The sequence below is a fragment of the Portunus trituberculatus genome, chromosome 37 (assembly GCF_017591435.1).
Source record: "Portunus trituberculatus isolate SZX2019 chromosome 37, ASM1759143v1, whole genome shotgun sequence".
NCBI lineage: Eukaryota > Metazoa > Arthropoda > Malacostraca > Decapoda > Portunidae > Portunus > Portunus trituberculatus.
This window is the reverse complement of record NC_059291.1, coordinates 12331356-12357942: the sequence shown is the minus strand read 5'-3', so window position 1 is coordinate 12357942 and position 26587 is coordinate 12331356. Positions and strand designations below refer to the sequence as shown.

At 39.8% G+C, this 26587-nt stretch overlaps 2 protein-coding genes across 8 annotated transcripts in view; one reads left to right on the top strand and one right to left on the bottom strand.

Moving 5' to 3' along the window:
* Window positions 1-3579, top strand: part of LOC123514212 — a 40241-nt gene extending 36662 nt beyond the window's left edge. For 3 of the 6 annotated variants that reach the window (XR_006677539.1, XR_006677538.1, XM_045271896.1), the window contains exons 2-3: window positions 2689-2753; window positions 3070-3579. Coding sequence is in view for 1 of the 6 variants with exons in the window: in XM_045271896.1 (XP_045127831.1) it covers window positions 2689-2753; window positions 3070-3292 (288 nt within the window). In the remaining 5 variants the exon portion in view is untranslated. Of the gene's footprint in view, window positions 1-2688 lie in introns of all 6 variants that reach the window. The other 3 variants (XR_006677537.1, XR_006677535.1, XR_006677536.1) reach the window with 2 other exon arrangements.
* On the bottom strand, window positions 450-26573 carry LOC123514209 (ATP-dependent DNA helicase Q5-like). Of its 2 annotated transcripts, XM_045271892.1 has the most exons (15): window positions 26397-26573; window positions 22672-22796; window positions 18584-18748; window positions 17111-17287; window positions 14208-14390; window positions 13865-13970; window positions 13556-13667; window positions 13152-13296; window positions 12531-12634; window positions 11954-12175; window positions 10588-10876; window positions 10064-10252; window positions 5605-7687; window positions 2735-2840; window positions 450-1968 (listed from the first exon to the last, which is right to left on the bottom strand). In XM_045271892.1, the coding sequence occupies exons 1-14, from the start codon at window positions 26506-26508 to the stop codon at window positions 2782-2784; spliced, it is 4071 nt and encodes a 1356-aa protein (XP_045127827.1). In that variant the 5' UTR covers window positions 26509-26573; the 3' UTR covers window positions 450-1968; window positions 2735-2781. The 2 variants fall into 2 exon arrangements, with proteins under 2 accessions (XP_045127827.1, XP_045127826.1); XM_045271891.1 differs by lacking the exon at window positions 2735-2840.
* Between the last annotated feature and the right edge of the window lie 14 nt (window positions 26574-26587).

Here is a 26587-nt window from a genome sequence, read left to right as displayed (position 1 = left end):
CCTCTCTGCACCACGAGGCGAACAGTGGCCCCCTGCCAATCCACCTCCCCTACCCTGGGCCAGGAGGACGGTCACCTGTTCGATGCCACCTCTACCACCACCACCACCACCGGGGTTTCCCAACTCGCGTCTCCCTCCCTCCGCCGCCCACCACCACCCGCTACCAGCCCTGCGTTCCTCCACTCCGTGCGTCTGCAGCCGTCACGCCCGCGCCTGCGACAACCTCCCCACCCTACCATACCAGCTAGCCACCTCAGCCTCGCCCCACTTGTCCTTCCTGATGCCTAAAACACACACACACACACACACACACACACACACACACTCATAGTAACAGAGTTAAATAAACAGAACGTAGCACGAGGAAAAATATCCCTAAATACTTAATACTGAATGAACACATATACAGAAAACAACGTAAAATAAATGGGTCATATCCAACACAACCATTACAAGAACCACCTTTATTTAGCTGTTTAAAACGCATTTCCGAGATACATGTGTATCAATATCTGTTCATGTCAGGTCTACCCAACACAGTGCACGCGAGAACAAAACGAGCACCAAGTATACATAACTTAAGTCATACAAAACAAGTGTACAAGTGGAATGTGTTAACCTCTGTCCTGTATACTAGTAAATGTAAAGAAGAACCTAAGAAAGGCGAACATCACAGATGAGAACATCACCGCAAAATGTGTCACAGATAAAGACGCTTCACAAAATTATGATGACGATGATAATGATGATGATGATGATGTGGACACCTCGTTGGTGTATTCACAATTTGGTCGCCTCAGTGGCCTATTAAGTCTGTGTGCCAGGGTCAGTGACCTTGGCGCCGCAGGTCACGCTGTTGGATGCCACAAAGTTGGACCAAGTTGTCACTCCCGTCTTCCCTAGCCGTACCTGCTGTACCTATCCTTGCCCGCCCCATCCTCTACACTTATGCATTATTACCATGTCTAATATCTTTAGGAAGACTCCAAACTATATTACTGCCATTTCTTGGAGTTAGTGGCTTGTGAAGACTGACCAGACAATATCCCGGGCAGACATATTACATGATACTTTAAGTATGCTGCAATGTGGTAACAATGAATAAAGACCAAGATGTGTTATCATGAAAAAATTAATGCCAGGTTCCTAAGTAGTAAGAATGTAACTACTTCACTGGTGGATGTTAAGTGAAAGTAATGATTAATGGTGAGTAAATGAAATAATAAGTAGTAAGGAAACTAAATATCAGAGCTATGATAAGTTAACTTACATAAAAATAGTTCATAATAAGTAATACATTCATGAAATAAGTTTTACAAAAATGCTGTTCTGCATCTCCCTTCAGTGGGAAGGATGATGATCAGAAAGCTTCACCTGAGCCAAGGCTGCCCCTGCCATCACTTGACTCACCATACCACTGCTCACAACCAAAAATATTTACAGTGCATCACAGGTGCCTCTATAAATCCACTGTAGACACTTTTATGGCTCAAAAATAGTCTCCACATCAAAATTCTGGCCATATTATGATCTGGAACATTCATATAGCTTTCATTTGCATCTGCACAGGCATGCAAAAACCAATAAAATAAAATAAAACTGATGATATAGTGTCATGAAGACAAGAGAAATGATAAAAGTTTAGAATGTAACTTCTCAATGTTAAGTCTGAAAAAATAACAGACAAATCAATATTTGGGGCCATAAAAAAAAAAGTTAATTCACTCCCCAAATCAGGTAACTTGTGAATGTGACAAGCAGCTCACCAATTATACCTGGGTTACCTACACCAATACCAGTCCTGCTGACGTAGTGCCTCACATCAACTCCAGTAGGATACAGTAGTAGTATTCATGGTAGTGGTGGTGGTGGTGGTCCAGCCTCACAGCAGTGCCAGGTCAGCCTCCGATGTGATTTTTTTCCCCTTGACAAAGATGTGCTCAATGTACTGCTTCACATCCTCCTCACCTGGAGGGGATGAGTGTGGAGAAAATATATAATTCAAACTTTAAAATTTCAATCACAAATCAGAATGCATAAGCAAAGTAAAATAAAAAAAAAATATATAAACTAAAACCCAATATATACTACTGCTTAACTTACTCAAAAGAGATCATCTAAAGCTGCACATAGTGTGAAAGACATAAGCAGTATATTCAGTAAGGAAATATAAGAACATATAATCAAATTCTTAAGATAATGAACATAAAAATTTGAATATATAACTAAAGAAAAATTTGAAAATATAACTAAACATCAGATATATGGTGTACTGCATTAGCTACTTGACAAAAAATTCAGGTATACAAACAAATTAATATGAAATATGCAAGTAAAGCCATTTTTGTAAATGTTTTGATCAGTATTAACTTTCATAAGAACATAACAAAATGAGGGAAGCTGCAAGAGGCCATCAGGCCTACAAGTCAGAGTCCCTATATGTACATACCTACCTATTTCCCCTATCATCCCCTTCCATATATTTGTCTGATCTTATTTTTAATGCTCCATATTGACTTAAAACCAATAACCACATTACCAAGTACTTTCCACTCAACTACTGTGTTACAGAACCAGTTCCTTCCTATTTCTTTCCTAAACTTAAATTTCTCAAGCTTGATCCCATTATTTCTGGTTCTATCCTGACTACTGATCCTCAGATTTTTGCTCATGTCCTCTTTGTTACAGAGCTGGGCACTTCCATACCTCGGTCCACACCTCCGCTCCTCCATACCTGCAGACCACCAAATGAGGTGCGGGGGTCTAAGTGTAGAAAAATTCTCAAATGAGCGGAAGTAACAGATACGGAAAGGTGAAGTTCTGAGTCCTTACCTCCGCACCTGAGACATACGGAAAGGCAAAATTTTAGTCTGTACCTCTGCACCTGAGATGGGTGCATACTTCCTCACCTGAGGTTTTCAAGGATAAAAATAAATAAAGACAACAAACAGTCCGCACTCTGTAGCATTACTTTCAGCTGTTTTTGATGATCTGTGCTACCAGGTATATTTTCCTGCCACTTGAGTGAAGTCATTCATTCAGGTCTAAGCAAGTATCCCCCCACTACAGGAATGCTGGCTGGACCTCTTCAAGAGGTACAACACCCATCTCCCCAGCTCTGCTGCTGTGGAGAGGCTGTTCAGCTCTGCAGAGACATCTTGTGGGCAAAGAGGTCCAGCCTCAGCAATGTAAATTTCGAACAGCTGGTGTTTGTGAGGCACAACATGCACCTCCTGGACTACAAGGAAGTGCAGCACAAAGAGGAGGAGCAGGACTTGTAGATTATGTTTAATGAACATGTCAAATTGTGAATCGTTTCAAAACTGTCATTTGTGATAGATAGTAAACTGAATCAGCAACATATTTTTCTATATCCCCATGTCTTCTCTTCCTCTTTTGAATTAAACAAACCGGAAGTTTCTGTGCTGCGTGTGCTGAGGTATGGTAATTATGATGAATATGAAAGTAGCTACTGAATTTAAGGTGAGGATAGTGTATGTACACTTTGAAATAATAATAATAATGTTACAATGACTTCCAGTTACTGCTAATTGTATATACATTAAAATGAATACATGCATACATGATCCCCATTTTGTCATACTATATATATATATATATATATATATATATATATATATATATATATATATATATATATATATATATATATATATATATATATATATATATATATATATATATATATATATATATATATATATATATATATATATATATATATATATATATATATATATAGTTAACCCTCGCTATCGCAACTTCAGCTATTGTGTTTTATTGCTATCACACACCCATGAAAAGCTGCTAAAATTTCATTATTGCGACCTCAGATGCCTGCTATCGCGCACCCAGCCATGACGTCATGGAATATCTGAGCGCTCATTGGCCAAAACCGCCTTCCCGCCAAGATGAAACACAGTCTCTGAGTGCACGTCCTCCCCACTAGACAGTGATAGCCAGATTCTACCATTTTTTTGTGCTCACAATGGCCACCAACCCAACATTAATTGGTACCAATGGATTATACAGTAATTAAAAAAAAGGTAAAAATGAGGGATATTAGGAGTAAAATTTGTGGTTGCAGCACCAATAATAATTTTCACCATTAGTTGTTCAATTCGGCTATCGCATTTTCGGCTATGGCGCGGCTATTTCAGCCCCAATTGGGCGCGATAGCCGAGGGTTAAGTGTGTGTGTGTATATATATATATATATATATATATATATATATATATATATATATATATATATATATATATATATATATATATATATATTACTGCCCTGTATTTTGTTATATTTTTTGAGGTGTGGACTACACTTTTCAGGCAAGTTTTAATAGTTTTGTGTATGGTACTGGAGGTGCAGAGGTGCGGTACCAGACCGAGGGAAAAAATTCTAGACATGGAAGTACAGGCATGGACTATCTGCATTTCGAGGTCTGGAGGAGCGGTACCAGACTATCCGATATCCAGTAACAGGCCAAGCTCTGCTTTGTTATAACCCCTATACCACTCAAATAATTCTATAAGGTCCCCTCTTAACCTAAGGAATACAAATTTAACAGCTTCAATTTCACTTCATAAAGGAATATCCCTCATCCCCTGTATCTTTTTAGACATTCTCCTTTGCACTGATTTTAATAGACCTAAATCCTTCCTATAATGTGGAGACCAGAACTGTATAGCATAATCTAGATGCAGTCTGAACCAGCACCAAATATAACTAATATCACTTTGGGACTTCTGCTTCTAATGCTCCTTAAAAATTAATTCTAACATCCTATTTGCCTTATTTCTCGCCTCTATGCATTATTTCCTTAGACCAAGATCAGAGCTAACTATATATAACTCCTAATTTTTTTCTTTTATATCTTGAACCTACCACACCTTCATACTTTATTGCTTATCTATTGTGTGCATTTCTTCTACCTATGCTAAGTACATACTTTGCATTTATCAATGTTAAAATGCATTTGACATCTGTCTGTCCATTCTTTCATCCTATCCAAATCTGCCTGCAAGGCAATGTCATCTGAATCTGATCTAATTAATTTACTTATCTTCATGTCATCTGGAAATTTACTAATATAACTATTAATTCTGAATAATCAATATCTATCAAAAATAACAATAGCACTAAAACTGATCCCTGTGGCACCCCAATAATCACTTGACCACACTCTGAATAACAGCCATTTATAACAACCCTCTGTTGCCTATATTGTAGCCACGACCTCATCCAACTTAAAATTTCTGTCTCTATCCTGTGTGACCAAAGCTTTCTCAAGAGCCTCCAGTGTGATACTTTATTACTCATGTAATTAAAAGCTTGAAGCAGAAAGATGTAATGCATCAGGAACATCTCTAATCCTACAAGGCATTTGGTAAGTTTAAATGTTCTGTAACTTCCTTCTGAAATAAATTTTATACGGAATTTCAAGGTCTATTGTATCCTTCATAAATTGCAAAACCTCAATGTTATCTGCTTACTTCCCATCATCCTCATTCTCTCTCTCTCTCTCTCTCTCTCTCTCTCTCTCTCTCTCTCTCTCTCTCTCTCTCTCTCACTCTCTCTCACCTTTGGCTTGAGCATGAAGCACCAATTTATGTGACAGGTGCCTGGCCAGCGCCTTGAACATAGCCTTGTCCTGGATGGTACCAAGCCTGTAGTAAGGCATCAGGTACTTTACTACCCAGTCTGCCACCAACTGCTTCTCCTTCCCTGCTGCAACTCCTTTGTGTGCTGGCTTGTCATCCCTTGCTGCTTCTGGTTGGGTTGAGGTATTTGTCCCCCTGAGGACTGAGTTTGCAGATGCCTTGGTACAGTGTTCAAGGCCTTCATGAGCCTTTCTGGTACCATGAGAAGGAACTGTTTCTGTTTGTTTTACTGTTGATCCTGAGGGAATCTTGGATTCAACAGCACTTTGGTTTAGCTTACATGAGGAATGTTTACTACTTTTACTATTAGTACGTTTCATCTCTTTATCTACATCACTTGATTTAATTTCTCTTTTTTTGTCTTTATCACTTTTCCTATCACTGTGTTTGGAAGATTCCCTGATCTCCATACATTTGTCTGAACCCTTTGTTGAGTCACTAGAGTGTTTTCTTTCCCTTTCATAGTCAACATTGGATTTCCCTGAACTTTTTCCATTCCTCTCAGAGTCTCTGTTGTATTTCTTGTCCTTTTTTTCAGAATCTTTGAAGGTGTGGTGAGAATGTAGCCTGGCATCAGTAGTGTTATGTAAGCATACACTATAAGGTAATTTTTCAAAGCAAGGTTCACTTCCACTTTTATCTCTCTGATATCTTTCACCTCTACTACTGCTGCTTGAGTCTTTGTGTTGGTTTGCCTCACTATGAGTCTTATTTCTAGTGTTTTGGTCAGGTTTAATGCAGGATTTACTATCTGATACTCTACTTTTTTTAACCACTGGATCAACAAAATCATCACTGGACTCAAAGAGATCAATAACTTGTAATTTGTTATTGCTAGATCTTCTCCGTTTTTTCTCTATTTTCTTGCTCTTCTCCTCCTGGTCCACAAAGTTATTTTTGTAAGTATTGCAAGATAACTCTGAGTTTTTTGTACCTAATATAGGTTCAGTTTCCTTGTGGTTAGTATCTCCTGACTTTTCCCTCAAGCTCTCCATATCTTTGTATTCCTTCCCATTCATCTCATTCTCCTCATCTCCCACATGCATCATTTCCACATCCTTAATCTCTTTCTTTACCTCAACTTTATATTTACTATCCTGTATGGAAACTTTTTCTTTTTTAATTTCCTTTCCCAAAAAACTACACATATTGGAACTTAGTGAATTTTTTTGTTTAACTTCTGAGAATAAATCTTCACTGTCCATGACTTCCTGATTTATGTCATCCTTCAAAGATGATGTGTCATCCTCTTTTTCACTTTTTATTTCAGTTTTATAACTATTTATACTCTCCACAGCATACATAGATTTTTCTTCCTTAATGTGTTTACCTTTCCCTTCAAATCTACATTCATTGTTCAAGATGCTACTCGCTACATCTATGCTTGAAGATGATGCCTTATGGACAATCTCCTCTTCTATCTTCTCTTTTTCTCCTTCCTCCTCCTCTTCTTCCTTCTCTCCCTCTTCTTTCATTCTTTCCTCTTCCTCTAGATCTGATAAAGAATACTCTTCCATGTCAAATTCTAGGTTTTCCTCAGAGTCATAGTTGCTATCACTGCAGATAACATTGTCATCTATTGCCTCCATCACACTGTCATCTTTATGTTCATCTACTGTCCCATTTTCCCTCACATCTCCACCAGCTGTCTCATTATCAGACTCACTCTCTGACATTTGATGACTGCTGACAGTAGTGCTCAACTTTTTGGCATCTTTGGAAAAAAATGAAGTGAGAGAAGTCTGTCGTGTGGGTGAACGCTTGAGGGAAAAACCTTTCCTTGAGGAAACCCTTGGTGGGGATGTTGGCTTGTTTTCCTCTTTGCTCTTACTGTTCTTGAGCACATCACTTGCTGTCTTAAACCCTGAGTTCTCATTTACCTTCCTGTCCTTGATGTTGTTCTCAATCTGTTTGACCAGCTGCCCAAGGCTCAGTTGAGGCTGATGCTCTGCCAGCTCTTGCCGTAACTTTTTCTCTCCAGTGTCCTTCCTCAGGCTCATCATCTTTAAAGAAATGAAGAACTATTTTCATATCAATCTTCCAGTGGAATTCTTAGGAATAACACATATCCTTTCTATAATATGAGGATGAAGAGCAAAGTTTGTAAAGAAAGTGTGCATGAATGAAACTGAGGGTCCAAAAAAGGAGAAGAAGGCTGCTTGGTAGATAAAAGGGTAAAGTGGTATATGTGTGAAAGGTGTTAACCCCTTCAATACGGTGACGCCTATGTAGGCGTCATGAAGCCCCAGTAGCAAATACGGTGACGCCTACGTAGACGTCATATTTCTTTTCTGAGCTTTCTTCAGTTCAGTTGTCCCGTATAGTGTGTTGGATACCAACTACACACGCCATATGCTGTCCTTGAAATCCTAGTGCTCCTCCCACCATCCTTGTCTCCACCAATCACTAAAGATAAGCTACATGCGTGTATCTAAAATTCCCCAATGGCATAGACTGTTTCCATCTCTCTCTCTCCTCTCTCTCTCTCTCTCTCTCTCTCTCTCTCTCTCTCTCTCTCTCTCTCTCTCTCCCTCCCCATCTCCTCCCTCCCCATCTCCCTTCCTCCCTCCCCTCTCCCTCTCGAAGATAAGTTACATGCATCCCGCCTTGTAACATTCGTGAAAAAACACACACACACACACACACACACACACACACACACACACACACACACACACACACAAATACAAAAACAACAAATTTTCTAATCTCTCTCTCTCTCTCTCTCTCTCTCTCTCTCTCTCTCTCTCTCTCTCTCTCTCTCTCTCTCTTCCTCTCCTTCCCTCCCTCCCCTCTTCCTCTCAAAAGATAAGCTACATGCGTCCCGCTTGTGTCTAAAATATTAGCAAATGTCACACTCTCTCTCTCTCTCTCTCTCTCTCTTTTCTCCGAAGAGAGAAGTGTCCACTTTCCTCTTCGAAGGCGATATAGTGACTAAAAAATAGCAGCATAATAAACAAAGACGACAAGTATGACAAGCTTGCACGAGTTTCCCGTGCTCGGGCGCGCGGCACTACCACCCGTATATCATACAGGCGGGCTTTTTTAACATCCGGCGCGAAGGGGTTAAGAGAAGACAGTCCTTCAACAAGCAAAAATCATTATTTAGATAACGAGAAATGGAGGCTCTTCTGTCATGGCCATAATCTTGGGAGAACTCTCAGAGTTAAATGACAGAGAAACAGACAGATGGACATTTGATAAGAGTAATACATTTAGATTAAATCAAGTTAAAACTTTAGATAGTGAGTTACAGCACACATTCACATGCAAAATTAGAGATCTCAAAATACACTCCACAAAGTAAACATACTAAATAAATCCCAAACTGATACTCTCAACTCCACAGCCAAGATTGACACAACTAAACTGGTGACATCACCTCAGATGCTGGCCATATAATACAGACTTGCATATGGTCGTAACCACCACAAATATCACTGCATAAATAAATCAATGATTATATGAAAAGAGTCAACTGCATGATCTAGTGTAGTGTTCTTCATTTGTTTTGTTTTTTATCAAAACCTAGTTTCATTTTACATACTATACTTCCTTCAAAACCCAGTACAGTAAGCTCCCACACTTGGTGAATCTCAGCTTGGCGAAATTCACTTTTGGCGGTAGGGTGGTCACGGACCACCGAGTGCATGTTTGGCAATTTTAATTCAAACTTGGCGGCTGCACAGCGAACCACGCAGCTCCCCTGTGACGTCAGACCTTTCTTTAAACCTATCAGAATGCAGTGTGAAAGTTCCCTTCAGCCATTTTGTTTGTGTTACTCTCTGTTCTGCTAGTGTGAGAATGATTTCTGGCGATTTACTGCCAACATGGCCTCTACCAGCACAACAGCTGGTACCGGTCGGGGTAAGGATAATGGTGGTGGCGGCAAGGACGAAAGTGGGCAAGGGAAACGGGTGGAAAAACGGGAGTACAGACGAGGAAAGTACAACAAATGCTTGTTTATTGGTCTGTTTTGTACATGTGTTCTAATATGTGGAGGCAAAAGATTTTATTTCAGCTCGAAAGATGATATTTTAAGGATCAAAAGAGGGACTTGGGCAATGACCAAGGACTGATTGAGGCATTTTTTTGGCAATTCTTATGGTATAAAGAACTCGTGTTTGACGAAATTCACATTTGGCAGTAGTTTCACCAGACTAATTAATTCGCCAAGTGCGGGGCTTACTGCATTTCTATTCTATTGTACCTTTATACCTCTGAGATGGAAACTGATTCACATGCACTACATATTTTTACTTCTTCTCTATATATTTGCTTACAATACAACCCACTTAACAAAACTTGTGACCTAGTTTTGAATCCTAACCCATACTTTGAAAAACCTTCATCTACTGCAACAAAGACGCACAACTAACCAGAGACATCATGCCCTTGCGGTACATCATCATGTTATTGGTTGAAGTGAACACTTGGTACTCCATCTTGGTGGCCACTTCCTCAATGTCACACGCCTTCAGGTGGCTCATTCCTGCACCAGACTGCCAGCATGCCTCATAGTTCTTGGACAGAGCCTGAGACACCAGCTGGAGGTAACTCTCTCGGGTCTAGAAAAAGAGAGGTCACTGTGCTGTCAACCTGGATATCATGGTGTCAACAGTAATACCAATTAACTGATAAAACTGTCATTTTACCAATTAACTGATAAAACTGTCATTTTCAAACCGAAAAAAATTTCTCTCTCTCTCTCTCTCTCTCTCTCTCTCTCTCTCTCTCTCTCTCTCTCTCTCTCTCTCTCTCTCTCTCTCTCTCTCTCTCTCTCTCTCTCTCTCTCTCTCTCTCTCTCTCTCTCTCTCTCTCTCTCTCTCTCTCTCTCTCTCTCTCTCTCTCTCTCTCTCTCTCTCTCTCAGAAACTTATAAAAACACTTAAGTGGCAACTCACTGCAATGTTAAGGCCAGCAATTTTGGATGTGAACTGAGCACTGACAAGCTTGGACCTGTCAGCTCTGTCCTCCTCTTCTCTCTCTGCTCGCTCTTTTTCACGCTGCTCCTTGAGCCTGTTCTTTGCTGATGAGGATGATGATGAGCCAGATGAGGAAGCCTTGCTGCCCTTCCCTCGACGCAAAGCAAACTGCTGCTTGATTAATGTTATTCTGTCCTTCTTCTCCTGCTGCTGCACCTCCTTCATCCTGTCATCTCCATCACCATCCTGATCATATTCATTCTGTTCTCTGATGAGCAAATAAATACTTATTATGTTTCATTTCCATTTCCTTAATAACTTTTATATGTAAAGGATGAAAACAAAAATGTTATAATCAAGAGGATTGTATAATACATTTCTTAACAACATGGGAAGCTCAATTCACAAACGCCCTTGTATAGGAATAAATTTTGGCTTTGCCGCAAGATGGCATCGCACGGAGTGTCAGTTGTTCTCATGTTACCATACTGTAAACAGTACTTCTTATCGTGCCATTATTTTTTTGCTTTTTGCATTAAATTGGATGACAGTATGCCTCCCAAGAAAGTGAAATGTGTTAGTGATAGTGGTGTTAAGAAGTCTAAGTATATTATAATAGAAATAAAGAAAGCTATACTAGCAAAGCATCTTCAAAATTATACTACTGTTCAATCCACACAAAGAAAAACAGAAAATAAGAACTTTATTACAAAAGTGGAACACTACAAAAGAAATATTTCCAAGGTACTTTGCTGGTATGGCAAGTCTCAGGAGACATGAGACACCAGGACAGCTAGTGATGCATAACAAACGTTGTCAGAAAGATCAGAGTATGTCGTCTTGCTGTCAGTTAGACACCGTTACTATAACAATGACAATCCTTTGTTTATTCTAGTTGAGAGGTGTACAGAAGCATATGAAAGAAGATATGTGCTGCAGGGACCACAGGGTGTATGTCAAGTCACTCTCTAAAACATAGCCCTGGGATCCAGGAACAGATTAATCTATTTTTACACTGATTTCAATGGGGATATTGGTTTTGGTTCACAAACATTTCAGTTTGCGAACAGCCTTCAGAAACTGATTAAGTTCATAAACCAAAGTTCCACTGTAATATGAGAGTCAAAGAGTACAATATAGTACATACATTCATGCTGTGACATTGTACAAGGTCATTAGATCAGTGAATGTCTATCCGCACTTACTTTTGATAATTCTAGATGACATCAACAGTTACCACTATGATTTCTTAGATGTACACAAAAAGAGAACTGTAACTGAACTCATTCCAATTTCACGATAAACACAAGTACTACACAGAGGAATATAGTGATAATAAGCTTACCTCTTCAGTCCTCTCCTGCCTCCCCCATATAGGCTACCATCATCAAAGTCACTTTCAAAAGCTGCAACTGGAGCAAATCTGTACGACTGCTTGCGAACTAGAGCTACATTCCACTGCTCCACACGCTTCTCCACCACCTTGCGATTGGTGCAGTAGTCACAGTTCTTTTTGCAGTCTGGCTTGTCATCTCCAAAGTGCTGAGTGAAGGCCAGATGTCGGCACCTGGTAAATAATTCATAGTTGTGGCACAAACTGTGATCATTGCTGTTGTTTTTTATTGCTCTCAATTTTATCAATAATTTGACATATAATACTGAAACAAAATCAAACTTAGCCTGATAATGCTTTCATGATTATTTTCCACTTTCATACAATCCATTGAGATTTATATGACAAAGTTGACACATGCATTATGACAATCAACAAAAGACAAATGAAATTCTAAAATACTAGACGCACATTAGATAATACTTTTTATAGTATCCATTTAATTGCCCTTTCAAAGCATGAACTGCCAAAAAATACAACTTTCATTCTGGTAAACAACCAACACAAGGGACTGAGCACATAGTCTTACATTGGTACTTCACAGAACTTGACTATTTGCTCAAAGCTCTTGATGGCTGCTTTAGCTTGCTCTTCCTTCTTGATCTTGCCATACATTTTCCCTTTTTTCTCATCCTGTGTGTAAACAAAACAATAATGAGCAGCCAATTGAAATATGTTCCCTCAAGTGCCAAAGACTGCCTTCATAAAACCACTACAAAAAAGACATTAAATTAATGGACAGGTAAGTTGTAATCTTCTCTCAGGGTAGTGATTGAAGTATATTCATGTGGTATTTTCAGCATACAAAGATAAGAACAAAAGAAAATAAGAAAAGCTGGGAGAAGCCATGAGGCTTCTCCCAGGGTATGAAATACACCTACCTATTTCCATTACCATTATCATCCATAAATTTGTCAGATCTTACTTTAAAGTCCTAAGTGACTCACCACTAACAAAATAATTACTGAATCTATTCCTTTCATCTATCAATCTATTTGAAAGAACTGAGAGATAATTTATTCAACAAACTTAGGTAATATGACCTGGGAGGGTGTACAAATTAACTTCAGAAGCATGACATTCAAACACCACCAAATAAATAACTAAACAATCATATCAACCTGACAGATAGCAACAGCTACAGCCTCACCTGGCGTAACAGGAAGAACACTGTATCTCTCTCTTGCTTGCTGTAGTATATCCTGCACCTGGACCGCTTACCATCACGCCCAGCCCTCCCTGACTCCTGGTAGTACCCAGCCATGGACTGAGGGACACTCCAGTGCACCACAAACCTGCACCAACACACACATATAAATATATGTAAGTTTATAATGTCACTACACATCACATCATCACATAAGCTTTAAACTAATTTTTTTCATGTAGTGAGAGTAATACTGGCCTAAGGCTACAAAAAAAAAAAAAAAATTAAAATAGAAGATCCACTGAGGTACCAGTTTGGCACTTAGTATGGAAATTGATGTTGGTTCCCAGTATCTCAACTCCTCTGCTGTGATGATCTCATATATTCATCCACCATGGGTCACTTACCTGACTGAAGCCTTGTCGACACCCATACCAAAGGACACAGTGGCAGTGATGACAGGGACAATACCATCCATCCAGTCCTCCTGAACCTGAGACCGTTCCTTCGCTTTCAGACCTGAGAGGAACATTCCATTTCTATTCAAAAAGAAACTGAACATAAATACTTATTTCAATGACATCTGAGTATACACACATGACTGAGCAGAAATAAAAGTTAGCTGGCTCTATTTACCTGGTGTAATTTTACACACACACAAAAAAGCTACCAAGGTCTCTTGAAAGAGGCAAGATTAAAAGTGGTGCCCTAGTTACCGGCATGATAGGGCTTGGTGGGGATGCCCTTGGCTGACAGCTGGTGTGCCACCTCTATAGTGCCAGCCCTTGTCCGACAGTAAATGATTCCACACCCAGATTTTACCTTCAGGGTGTCAGAAAAATTAATCAGTACCATGGCATCAATGTATATGTACAAAGGAGCTGCTCAAGAAGATTTTGCATTATACTATTTTCTCACTGCTTTACAACCATGACCATAAAAATGACAGTCCTACCTCAATTACCTATAAAAGTGAGAAGAAATCTGCAGTGGTGCTTCATAATATAATCCTAGTTCAACTGATGATGCACAATGAGGATACAGGACAGCTCCACTTACTGTTCTGTTCTCCTCCCAATTTGGCCCAAGTGCTTCCAGCACAAAGTTCCGCAACTCCTCAAAAGGATCCTCCAAGGCATCCTTGAACCGCACATCGTAATACAAATTTGACCGGAAGCATGATGCCTTGAATTTTGTAATTGGTTTCTTTAGTTTGAGCTGGGTAAAGATGTCCTCAACAACCTGTGCAACATAGATATAGACTCCCCTTAGTACAATAGTAATGAAATACAGTAATACCTTGACTTACAAATTTAATTCGTTCCCAATCCAGGCTCATAACATGAAAAATTCATGTCAAAGCAATATTTCCCATACGAAATAACTAAGAACCCATTAATTCACTCCAACCCTCCAAAAAATCACCCAAACCTCCCTAAATAACATTGTAATGTCTATAATAATTAATGTAATAAAATGCAGATACGATAAATAGATCAATAACATTGAATTGCAGAACGCTTGTGAAACTTCTCAAACCATCCACGAGAGGCTTTGAATTCATCAGCCTACTCAGTCGAGCTCCCACCCTCCTGCTCAGCTTGTTCTCTGCGCAAGCCATTAAAACTGGCGCTGGCTTTCTCACAAATGATTGTTTTAGTAATCGTGTCACCTGCTATTTCTTTTTCTTTTATCCACAATAACAAAAGCCTTTCCATCTCATCATGAATACTTGTTCTTTTCCTGGACAAAACGGTTACACCTTTTGAAGGTTTCACTGACTTTAACACATCTTTCTGTTTGAGAATTGTATAAATTGTTGAAGAGGGTTTACCATATTGCTGAGACAAATCAACCACATGCACACCACTCTCATGTTTTGTTTTTCAATGATTTCAAACTTTGTTTCGATACTAATTACATTACGTTTTTTCTTATCATCACTTGCACTAGCACTTGATTTCTTAAGAGGCCATAATTATTAATTATTAAAGCAAAATAAAGAACAATATAACACAAATAAAGAAGCACAGCATGAGAGATAAGAGAGAGTGATTTTCACACAAGAGGCGCCAAGAACTGAACAAGTGAGGTGTGCAAAGGATTGCGTGGCGCTGTACGAACAATGCAGTTTGCGTTGCCAGCATCAAGATAAGTATTCATAACTTGGATTTTTATTGTATGTAGTCAAGAAATCATCCAAATCTCAGCTCATAACTTGGAAAATTTTTAACTAGATGCATTTGTAAGTCGAGGTACAGTAAGTCCTCGTTATACGGTACATATGCGTTCCTGAAAACCTTACCGTATATGGAATTTACTGTATACCGAACCCATTATAACATGTAATAATAGGGAATGTGTTCCAGCACGTCAAAAGTCACCCCTACAGAAATTAAAATACATGAAAATAATCATTAAAAAAAAAAAAAAAAAAAAAAAAGTACTGCACAAAAGAAATAAACAGAAAAAGTTTTTTATTCATCATTCAATTGCCATGTATTCTATCAGATGATGTCCTTCCTGAGGCTAAGGGACAGTAGGGATTTCAGCCCTTACTCATCTTCTGCTGAGTGGACAGACGAGCATAAGACGTCGTTGTCTGCACTGTCGAAAGCAGATGTAGAAGGGCCAGCTGTAGCAGGGTCGGCACGTTTCAATGGTTTGAAGAAAGAGGATATTGAGGAAGGGCCAGCTGTAGCAGGGTCGGCACAAGGACGGCATGTCTGACTGGCTTGAAGAACAAGTAGATGGAGGACTGTTTAGTTTTTCTTGTTTTTTCATCATAGATTTCTTGATAAATCTTGACACTTTTCTTTACCTCATGAGCCACTTTGCTACTCCTGACAGAATTTGGGTCACGTTCCTTCAGAGTTCAGAGTTTTCAGAGCTTTTTCGATACCACCGAGACATTCTCTAAGAGTTTTGATGTCCAGGCCACACACAGGTTCTTCTTCCTCGTCTCCCTCTTTTTCTGCCTCCTGTGATGCCTTGTCTAGCTCTATAAGTTCATCATTTGAGAGAGATTCAGCATGGCTTTCCAAAAGATCTTGAACATCATCATCATCAACTTCATCGAAGCCAGCCCTATGGCACATATTTACTATGGCATTTCTGATCGCACCAATGTCGTCTTCAGCGAAGCCTGAGAAGTCATGCGCGCAATTTGGCCATACTTTATTCCACGCCAAGTTCATGGTAGATGTCTTCACTTTGTCTCAAGATGACTTGATGTTATCTAAGGCGTGCTTGATGTTATACGACTTCCACCATTCACTGATAGAGGGCTTGCCAGACCCATCTGTTCCCTTTACCAGTTACTGCATGGTTTGCAGCTGGTAGTAGGCTTTAAATGTTTGCCATGATTACTATGAATATATTAGTGCTTCCATTTATTCATCTGATTAGTAATGCATGTAAGTAATATGTAATGCAATTCAAAAAAGGGGGGAGGGGAAGAGTTAAGAGATTCCAAGGGTGGTTAAGTTAAAGTTAGTGCTGTGAGTGGTGGGGAGGTGTGGTGTGGATGACGTCATCACCCCTGCTCCCCTGTGCTGGACCCTCTCGGATGACATGAGCGGATACCATATCTATGAATTTTTCTTACCGTATATCGAATCGAGGGTAGTAATTTCCAAATACTGTAACTGTGAATTAACCAGATAAAGAACTACTGTATAACAAGGACTTACTGTATTACTGTACTGGAAAAAAATTATTGTATCTAGGTTTAATTGTTAATGGAGCTAATGTAAAATTACTTTATTCTGGTAAATGCAAACAGTAAAGGAACAAGCAACATTCAGAGTGTATCAGTTTTTCTCATCTTGTTACTTGTGTAAACAATATTATGATAGGAAACAATCACTTCCTTCAAACAATCAAGAGCTGTCTCACACACAGAACTTTGACAAACAACTCCTTTTCTGGCATATGCTAAATATCACAACCAAACTTCTCACCCTTGCTGTGGCTGTGGCAGTCAAGGCAATCCACCGAACACTTGGGATCTTGCTCTTTAGGAATCCTAATTTCAAGAAGTCAGGTCGGAAGTCGTGGCCCCACTGACTGACACAGTGAGCCTCGTCCACCACAAAGTATGAGAGTTTGTTGAATCTGTGCAACTGCTGTAGTAAGTTCTGATAGGGAGAAAAGCAAGGGATTCAAATTGTATTAGAATACACCATGAACATGAACACTATATATATATATATATATATATATATATATATATATATATATATATATATATATATATATATATATATATATATATATATATATATATATATATCCTGTATCAGTCGCACAGCGACCTCGTCATCAGTACTTAAAGACTTCATATAAAGTAAGACATATAGAAGCAGAGGAGAGCTAGCAACCTGGAACCAACTCTAAAGGACTTAGACTATGAGCTGAGGCTGAGGAAACTTGACTCCCAACACTATCATATAGGAAGATGAGAGATAAAATAATAGAGATTTATAAGATTGTGAAAGGGAAGCATGACAAGGATGTTTGTGAGGATGTCTTCTTAATGCACAAGGGTAAAAGAACTAGAGGATATTCTAGGCAAATTTACAAAAAGTGAAGAAGGCTTGAAAAGACAAAACACTCTTTCTGTAACAGTGATAAATGAGTGGAATGCTTTGCCTCAGCATGTTATTGTTTCAAAAACTGTAATTTTAAAAGTAATCATAATCTTGATAAAGCATGGGGAGACCAAGAGGCTTGTTGACTTACTTGACTCCTCTCCTCTGACTGACTGTCTTCAGCCTCTTTCTCACCACCGAAATGTTGCATCTCTTGCTATCTTTTATCGTTATTTTCATGCCAATTGCTCCACTGATCTTGCTAACTGCATGCCTCCCCTCCTACTGCAGCCTCGCTGCACAAGGCTTTCTTCTTTCTCTCACCCTTATTCTGTTCAACTCTCCAATACAAGAGTTAACCAGTACTATTCATACTTTCCTCTGGTAAACTCTAGAACTCCCTTCCTGCTTCTGTATTTTCATCTTCCTACGACTTGACTTCTTTTAAGGAGGTTTCAAGACATTTGTTCCTGACTTTTGGATAACTCTTCATAACTTTTAAGGAAATTGGTAATCCAGTGGGCCTTTTTTTTTTTTTGTTACCCTTGGCCAGCCTCCCCTCTTGCATAAAAAAAATATCTAGTTGACTTCACTACAATCACAAAGGAAAAATCCAAAATAGTAAAATGATCATGTTCACCATCGCCACTGCCACAGTGAACCTATGCAGAAGTGCAAGTACTGGAATGGAACTGGATCCACAAGCCAAGTTCTGCCTTTTTCCAGAGGATCATCTAGAAGAATCTGTAATATTTCTTATTGTTGGTTGAGTAAGAATCTAATCATCTAATGTCTATCAGCCTTTAATCAGTGATAGCGAGAACAACACCATCCATCCCATACCTGGAAGAATGTGGTGGCAGCTTGTTCAGGGGTGATATACAGGAGGCGGGTGGAAGGGTTGACACAGTTCAGGTCAGCCAGTACTCTACTGCGTTCCTTGGTTGTCATCTTGGAGTTTAAGGATTCAGCAACAATGTGATACTTCTGAAGGTGCTCCATCTGATCCTGGATTTCACAAGGCAAGATGATTGGCTATTGTATTAGCTCTCTATCTAATCTACTAGAGATTTTGAGATGAGTTATGATGCTAAGCCAACTTGTGATATACTTAGAAGAAAATCCAGAAGGAAATACAAATAACAAAGATGTAAAAAGCACAAAGATGCAGAATATGACACCGAACAGTTGCAAGTATAGGAAGAGAGATGAAAAAACAGAAAAAATTACAAAATATCAAATGCAAGGTAAGAGGATTGTAGATAAACAGCCATGGAGAATATGACACAAGACAAATGGGAATCTTGACTAATTTCAACTGTCTATTGGTAGTTATTGGTGTTTTCAATGAGTGTTTTCATGATTTAAGAGTTTAACAAGAACTCTTAACCACCAAAGGAACAAGAACAATTTAGGAGAACCTGACTAACCATCTTTGTAGCCTTTAATGTTTTACAACCCTGATGACAGTTTAACAAAGATTCTTCACTATCAAAGGGGAAGAAAGATCCATGAAAACTTGCTTAATCATCGTATGGAGTAGGCAGTAGTCACCTGCCGCCCGGTGGAATACTCCAGGAGAGGTACTTACGGGGATGTAGGCAGTGCTGCAGACTGAGTGATTCCCCGTGTCCTCTCTTCCCGGTTCCCTTTGTGGTCTCATTTATACAATTGAGCAGCTGCAGCCTGCCCTCTAAAGACAACTTCTACTACTTCCTACACTACACTACAACACCTTACACTTTTACACTCTCTTCAAATCAAAATTTAATAATGCCTTCACCACGCCCTGCCTCGGAGTCCCCTCTGGGAGGGGACCATAAATGTCCCCAGGTCGGACTGCCCTCTGCTGTCGACCTTGGGTGTCTTGACACTTCATCTAATACTTTCACTATCAATTTCTGCAACATTCGTGGCCTTCGTTCTAATTTTCAATCTGTGGAACACCACCTCTCCTCTACTAAACCTCATCTTCTCTTCCTAACTGAAACACAGTTGTCTGTGACTACTGACAGCAGCCCCTTTTCTGTTCCCTCCTACTTGCTCTATCCTCATTTTCAATCCAAAGCTGGATGTTGCGCATACGTGCGTAACGACACCACTTGCTCTCGTGCCCACAATCTTGAATCTTCAGAATTTTCTACCATCTGGCTAAGACTTCAATGTCACTCTCTAACTAAATTCATCTGTGCTGTATACCTCTCACCTAATTCCTCTGACTATGTAAAATTCTTTGACTATTTGACTTCCAAGGTGGAGCACATCTTATCTCACTTTCCTTTTGCTGAGATCTCCATTTTAGGGATTTCAATGTTCACCACCAGCTTTGGCTTTCATCTTCTTTCACTGACCAACCTGGTGAACAAACCTTCAACTTTGCTATCCTTCATGACCTAGAGCAGCTAGTGCAGTTCCCTACCCGTATTCCTGACCGCCTTGGAGACACGCCCAACATTCTTGATCTTTTCCTAACCTCCAACCCTTCTGCTTACTCTGTTAAACTTTCCTCTCCGTTGGGCTCCTCCGACCACAATCTAATTTCCGTTACCTGTTCTATCACTCCAGTGCAGCCTCAGGACCCGCCTAAGCGGAGGTGCTTCTGGCATTTTAACTCTGCTAAGTGGGAGGAACTAAGGCAGTACTATTCTGATTTCCTTGGGATGATTATTGTTTTCATGTCAGAGATCCTTCTCTTTGTGCCGAGCGCATAACAGAGGTGATTATCTCTGGCATGGAGCTATACATTCCTCATACTTTCTCTAACCCTAAAGCTAAAAAGCCTTGGTTTAACTCTGCTTGTTCTCGTGCTGTCAATGATAGAGAGGCGGCTCACAAACGGTTCCGTAGCCATCCAACTGCTGAAACTCATGCCCTATATATTTCTGCCCGTAATCATGCCAAATCTATTCTCCAACTTACTAAAAACTCTTTCATCAATAGAAAATGTCAAAGTCTTTCCAATTCTAACTCCTCTCGAGATTTCTGGCATCTAGCCAATAATATCTCTAACAACTTTACTTCTTCGTCTTTCCTCCTTTACTTCATCCAGATGGCTCTACAGCTGTCTCTTCTTTTTCTAAAGCTGAACTCTTCGCTCAAACCTTTGCTACCAACTCAACTTTGGATGATTCTGGGCATATTCCTCCTACTCCTCCACCCTCTGACTACTTCATCCCTAAAATTAAAATTCTTTATAAAGACGTTTTCCTGGCCCTCTCTGGCCTTGATTCTCGGAAGGCTTACGGTCCGGATGGAGTCCCTCCTGTTGTTCTCAAAACTGTGCTTCCGAACTCGCTCACTGCCTGGTCAAACTCTTTCATCTGTGTCTCTACTTCTATTTATCCTTCTTGCTGGAAGTTTGCTCACATTCAACCTGTCCCTAAAAAGGTGACCACTCCAATCCTTCTAACTACCGCCCTATAGCTTTGATTTCCTGCCTTTCTAAAGCCTTTGAGTCTATCCTTAATAGGAAGATAATGAGGCATCTATCAGCTCACAACCTTCTCTCTGATTGCCAGTATGGTTTCCGTAAAGGCAGATCTACTGGTGATCTTCTTACTTTCCTAACTGAATCTTGGTCATCCTCTTTAGGGACTTCGGTGAAACCTTTGCTGTCGGCCTTGACATATCGAAAGCCTTCGATAGAGTCTGGCACAAATCTTTAATTTCTAAACTACCCTCCTACGGATTCTATCCTTCTCTCTGTACCTTCATCTCCAGTTTCCTTTCCGATCGTTCTATTGCTGCTGTAGTAGACGGTCACTGTTCTTCCCTAAAACTATCAACAGTGGTGTTCCACAGGGTTCTGTCCTATCACCCACTCTCTTTCTATTATTCATCAATGATCTCCTAAATCTGACTCAATGCCCTATCCACTCCTATGCTGATGATACCACCTTGCATTATTCAACAGCGTTCAACAGACGCCCAACCCAACAACAATTAAATGACTCAAGGCGAGATGCTATAGGACGCCTAACTTCTGATCTTTCACTTGTTTCTGATTGGGGCAGAGAAAACCTGGTTTTGTTCAATGCCTCAAAACTCAATTTCTACAACTATCTACTCGACATAACCTTCCAGACAACTATCCTCTCTTCTTCAATAACACTCAACTTCCCTCTCCTCTACATTAAACACACTCGGTCTATCCTTCACTAAAAATCTAAACTGGAAATTTCACATCTCTACTCTTGCTAAATCAGCTTCCAAGAAGTTAGGTGTCCTGTGGCGTCTTCGTCCATTTTTCTCTCCTCCCAGCTGCTTGCTCTGTACAGGGCCTTATCCGCCCGTGTATGGAGTATGGCTCTCATGTCTGGGGATCCACACACAGCTTTACTAAACAAGGTGGAATCTAAAGCTTTTCGTCTTATCAACTCTTCTCCTCTAACTGACTGTCTTGATTCTTTAAGTCACCGCCGCAATGTTGCATCTTTATCTGTCTTCTACCGCTGTTTTCATGCTGTCTGCTCTTCTGAACTTGCTAACTGCATGCCTTCCCCTCCTGCGGCCTCGCTGCACAAGACTCTCTACTTCTTCTCATCCCTATTCTGTCCATCTTCCTAATGCAAGAGTTAACCAGTATCTTCACTCCTTCATTCCCTACACTGGTAAACTCTGGAACTCTCTACCTGTGTCTGTATTTCCACCTGCCTATGACTTAAACTCTTTCAAAAGAGGAGTGTCAAGACACCTCTTACGTTAACTGGACCCTCCTTTTAGATTTTTTTTGTTTTTTCTTTCTCCTACTTTCCTCTAAACAGGGCCTGGCAACCAGCGGGATTTTTTTTTTTTTTTTTTTTCAAACACTGTTTTCCCTTGGCCAGTGCCCTTGTAATGTAAAAAAAAAAAAAAAAAAAAAATGTAGTCTTTGAAAATAGTCCTGGTAAAAGCTCAGTGTTTCAAAACATGGGGTTATGTGGTAAGCTTACCTTAATGAGGGCAATGAGGGGAGACACCACAATGGCCACCTTCCCCACAGCCAATACTGCCGGCAATTGGTAACACAAGGACTTTCCTGAGCCCGTAGGCATGGACACGAACACATCCTGGGAGCCTGTACCAGAAGAAATGGACTGCCTTTATCCATCTCCATTTACTACACTACTACAAATGTCTATAGCTAAGGAAGGGTAGGAAATTATATTGTATGTTGTATTTCATGAACTTGGAAAACAAATCATTGTTTTTCCCTGAACATATTTCTTCTAATACAGATCAAGGTTAAGTATAGGTCAAACCTGTCCTCTTACCAGGAATATTGTAATTTATGGTATACCTTATCTATAGCACCAATATGAAAAATAGCAACCTCTAACATCTATCTAATGAAAAAATCTATTGATCTTAGAGTGTTGTGCTGGTAATAGAATGACAAGTTATAATATTAAACCACTACATTTCAAAGAAATATGACCAGAGAGAGAGAGAGAGAGAGAGAGAGAGAGAGAGAGAGAGAGAGAGAGAGAGAGAGAGAGAGAGAGAGAGAGAGAGAGAGAGAGAGAGAGAGAGAGAGAGAGAGAGAGAGAGAGAGAGAGAGAGAGAGAGAGAGAGAGAGAGAGAGGAATCAGTGAGTTGAGCTTCATGCATCTCTTTTCACCGAGGACATTAGATACAAAAATAAATAAATAGATAAAAAAAAGATAAATAAATAAATAAATAATAAAAAAAAAAATTAAGCCAGCTGGGGGAGCTTAAGATCAGCATATACGCAAAACATTTGCCTCTCCCATGTTAATTTAAGCAACTGGAAATTGCCACTTTCCTTTTCCATATTAAACAAAACATAAGAAAGAACTGATGGTTTGATTTATGTAAACTACAGTAAGCCCCGCACTTAGCAAATTAATTAGTCTGGCAAAACTACCGCCAAATGTGAATTTCGCCAAACACGAGTTCTTTATACCATATAAATTACTTAAAAAATGCCTCAATCAGTCTTTGGTCATTGCCAAAGTCCCTCTTTTGATCTCTAAAATACCATCTTTTGAGCTGAAATAAAATCTTTTGCCTTCATATATTAGAACACATGTACAAAACAGACCAATAAACAAGCATTTGGGATGCTTTCCTCGTCTGTACTCCCATTTTTCCACCCATTTCCCTCGCCCACTTTTGTCCTTGCCGCCACCACCATTGTCCTTACTCCCACCGGTACCACCTGTTGCGCTGGTAGAGGCCATGTTGGCGGTAAATCGCCAGAATTCGTTCCCATGTTAGCAGAACAGAGGGTAACACAAACAAAATGGCTGAAGGGGACTCTCACACTGCATTCTGATAGGTTTAGAGAGAGGTCTGACATCACAGGAGAGCCGCGTGGTTCGCCATGCAGCCGCCAAGTTTGAAGTCAGACCGCCAAACATACACTTGGTGGTCTGTGGCCACCCTACCGCCAAAAGTGAATTTCGCCAAGCTGAAATTCACCAAGTGCGGGGGCTTACTGTACATTATAGTTTACTAAATAAGTCACATAGACCTATTATCAATGGTGTTAATGCCAAATAGCTACAATATTAAAAGAAATACACCAAAAATTTCCAGAAATTATAACAAAGATTGCTTTTTCATGTTTATTGCATGACAAGGAACAAAAACTGAAGTAAAATTTCTGTGATTGGATGCTTTTCTAATGTACAGTGACATGAAATCACATATCATTCTAAATAGTTGCTGTAGAGAGAGAGAAAGAGAGAGAGAGAGAGAGAGAGAGAGAGAGAGAGAGAGAGAGAGAGAGAGAGACCTACAGTATTAAGATCATCTGTGTTAAGTAATTGCTATACCAAGAAAAATCAACATCTACAGTATATTTACATGTGTACATGACCTGGTCCAGCCATACATTTGCCCCAAAGACAGCCTCCCACTTCTCACCCAAGTCCACAAAAGCTAAAATATGCTGTATTATCTCATTTGTATGTATGATTTACCATCTAAATCTTAATGGTATGGTATGACATGACTATTACATCTTTTGAGATCACATATATGGTAGGAAATCTCAAAACAAGGACATAAGACGGAAAATAAGGCGTGTAACTCGGGTGTTCCTATGTATTTTCAATGGACAGCTGGTAATGTTTTGGGTGTAGGGGAGATAGGGACAGCAGTGGACCAATAGCAAGTTGGCTGCACTTTTGTGACATCATGCCACCTTCCCCTATTCAAACTCCTTGCTTTTCACTGTCTGGATCTTATTTTTTTTCTTTTCTTTTGGTTTGTTTTTCTTTTATCTTTTATACCTTGCTTCTTCTATATTTTTTTATTTGGTAACAGATGTCCCAATATTGCTCTTTCTCTTCAAGATTGTAATCTTATTTTTTCTTTGCTCCTCATATTCTCTCTCTCTCTCTCTCTCTCTCTCTCTCTCTCTCTCTCTTTTATAAAAGCTTACAGAGTTTATTACACTTACATTACATAGTAATATAGTAACATACATGTTAAAGGTTGCATTGTTAGCATTTCCTATATTAAAGCCTTACTCTCTACATACATTATACAGTTTTGGACACTGTTCTAATATAAACATCCTTCCAGCTCTCGTTTCCCAGCTCCCCCTTTGCAGCTCTTTTACATAGCTGATTTGATGTCATGTGGATTAAGCCATGCTATTGATCAACAACACACATGCAGACACACTCCTATTCCTTCATTTGTTATCATATCTTCACTTCCCTTATTCATTATCATTCTCATTCCCATTTCCCCCTATTCCCTTATTCCTTATCCTCTTCGCCTATTTGTTATCCATACTTCTATCTGGTGTTTTATTACCATTTCCTCCAAAAATCCTTATTCTCATTCCCATTTCCTCCTATTCCCTTATTCATTGTCATCCTCATTACCATTTCCTCCTTTTCCTTTATTCATTATCCTCTTCCCCTATTCATTATTAATTTCCTTTCTATCTGCTATCTTATTATCATTTCCTCGTATTCCCTTGTTTGCTGTCATATTTTCATTCCCATTTCCTCCTATTCCTGTTATCCATTTTTCTTTCTATCTCTTGTTTTACTCCCATTTACCCCATCTATCATCTATTTCCTTTTTATTTTCATCTCCATTTTTCCTCCAATCAACTGTTTCAATCCTATTTCCTCCATTTCCCATCTCTGCCTTATTGACCAACAGCATGGCTTCATATATGTAATGTCAAATCAGCTGCGTGAAAGAGCTGAGAAGGGGGAGCCCGGGAAACAGAGAGAGCTGGAGGGACGTCTATATTAAGACAATACCCACTTTTATACCCGGGCTTGCTTCAGCAGCCAGTCATTCACTAGCACTATCAACCCCTGTATGGAAGCAACTTCAAAATCTGTCTGCGTTGCTAACATAAGTGTTTGAGCGGCTTGCCAAGCAGGTCTCAGGGAAGTTGGCCTCTAAGGAGGATGCCATGGCTCGACGGTAGAGGGTTGGAGCTCCTCTATAAGGAACAGGTTCACTTTTCCCTAGAGTACTCAGTCTTCCGTGTGGTGAATGAAGCAGCCAGAAAACACCATAATAAAAACAGCGTAAAGCCTTTTTATTCCGTCCCGTACACCCCTCATGCTGCTTTTACTGTGAAGTTTTATCTAATATTAGTGTGCTTGTCAGAGATGCAGTGCGCCATGTCTTGCCTCTCTCTTCCCTGTTCCCTCGCCGCCACGGCAGCTACACTCACCCTGCACCACGGCCAGCACAGCTTTCCTCTGCAGCTCACTCTTAAAGGTGTCATGTTTGAAATGCTTAGCCAGGCATGCCAATATTTCCTGCTCAGAGCAGCTCCTCGCCATGACATTATTTTTGTTAGGTCCACCAGTAACCCAGTAGTGTACGGAAACACACACTTATAGACACGTTCACCAAGCCTAT

Excerpts from the sequence above, each read along its gene's own strand:
- LOC123514209 (XM_045271891.1), bottom strand. The coding sequence starts at position 26,508 with ATGGCGAGGAGCTGCTCTGAGCAGGAAATATTGGCATGCCTGGCTAAG. Across the intron at positions 22,797-26,396 it reads TGTGCTGGCCGTGGTGCAGG|GCTCCCAGGATGTGTTCGTG; the intron begins GTGAGTGTAGCT and ends CTTCTGGTACAG. Across the intron at positions 14,391-17,110 it reads CTGCCACAGCCACAGCAAGG|GTTGTTGAGGACATCTTTAC; the intron begins GTGAGAAGTTTG and ends TATGTTGCACAG.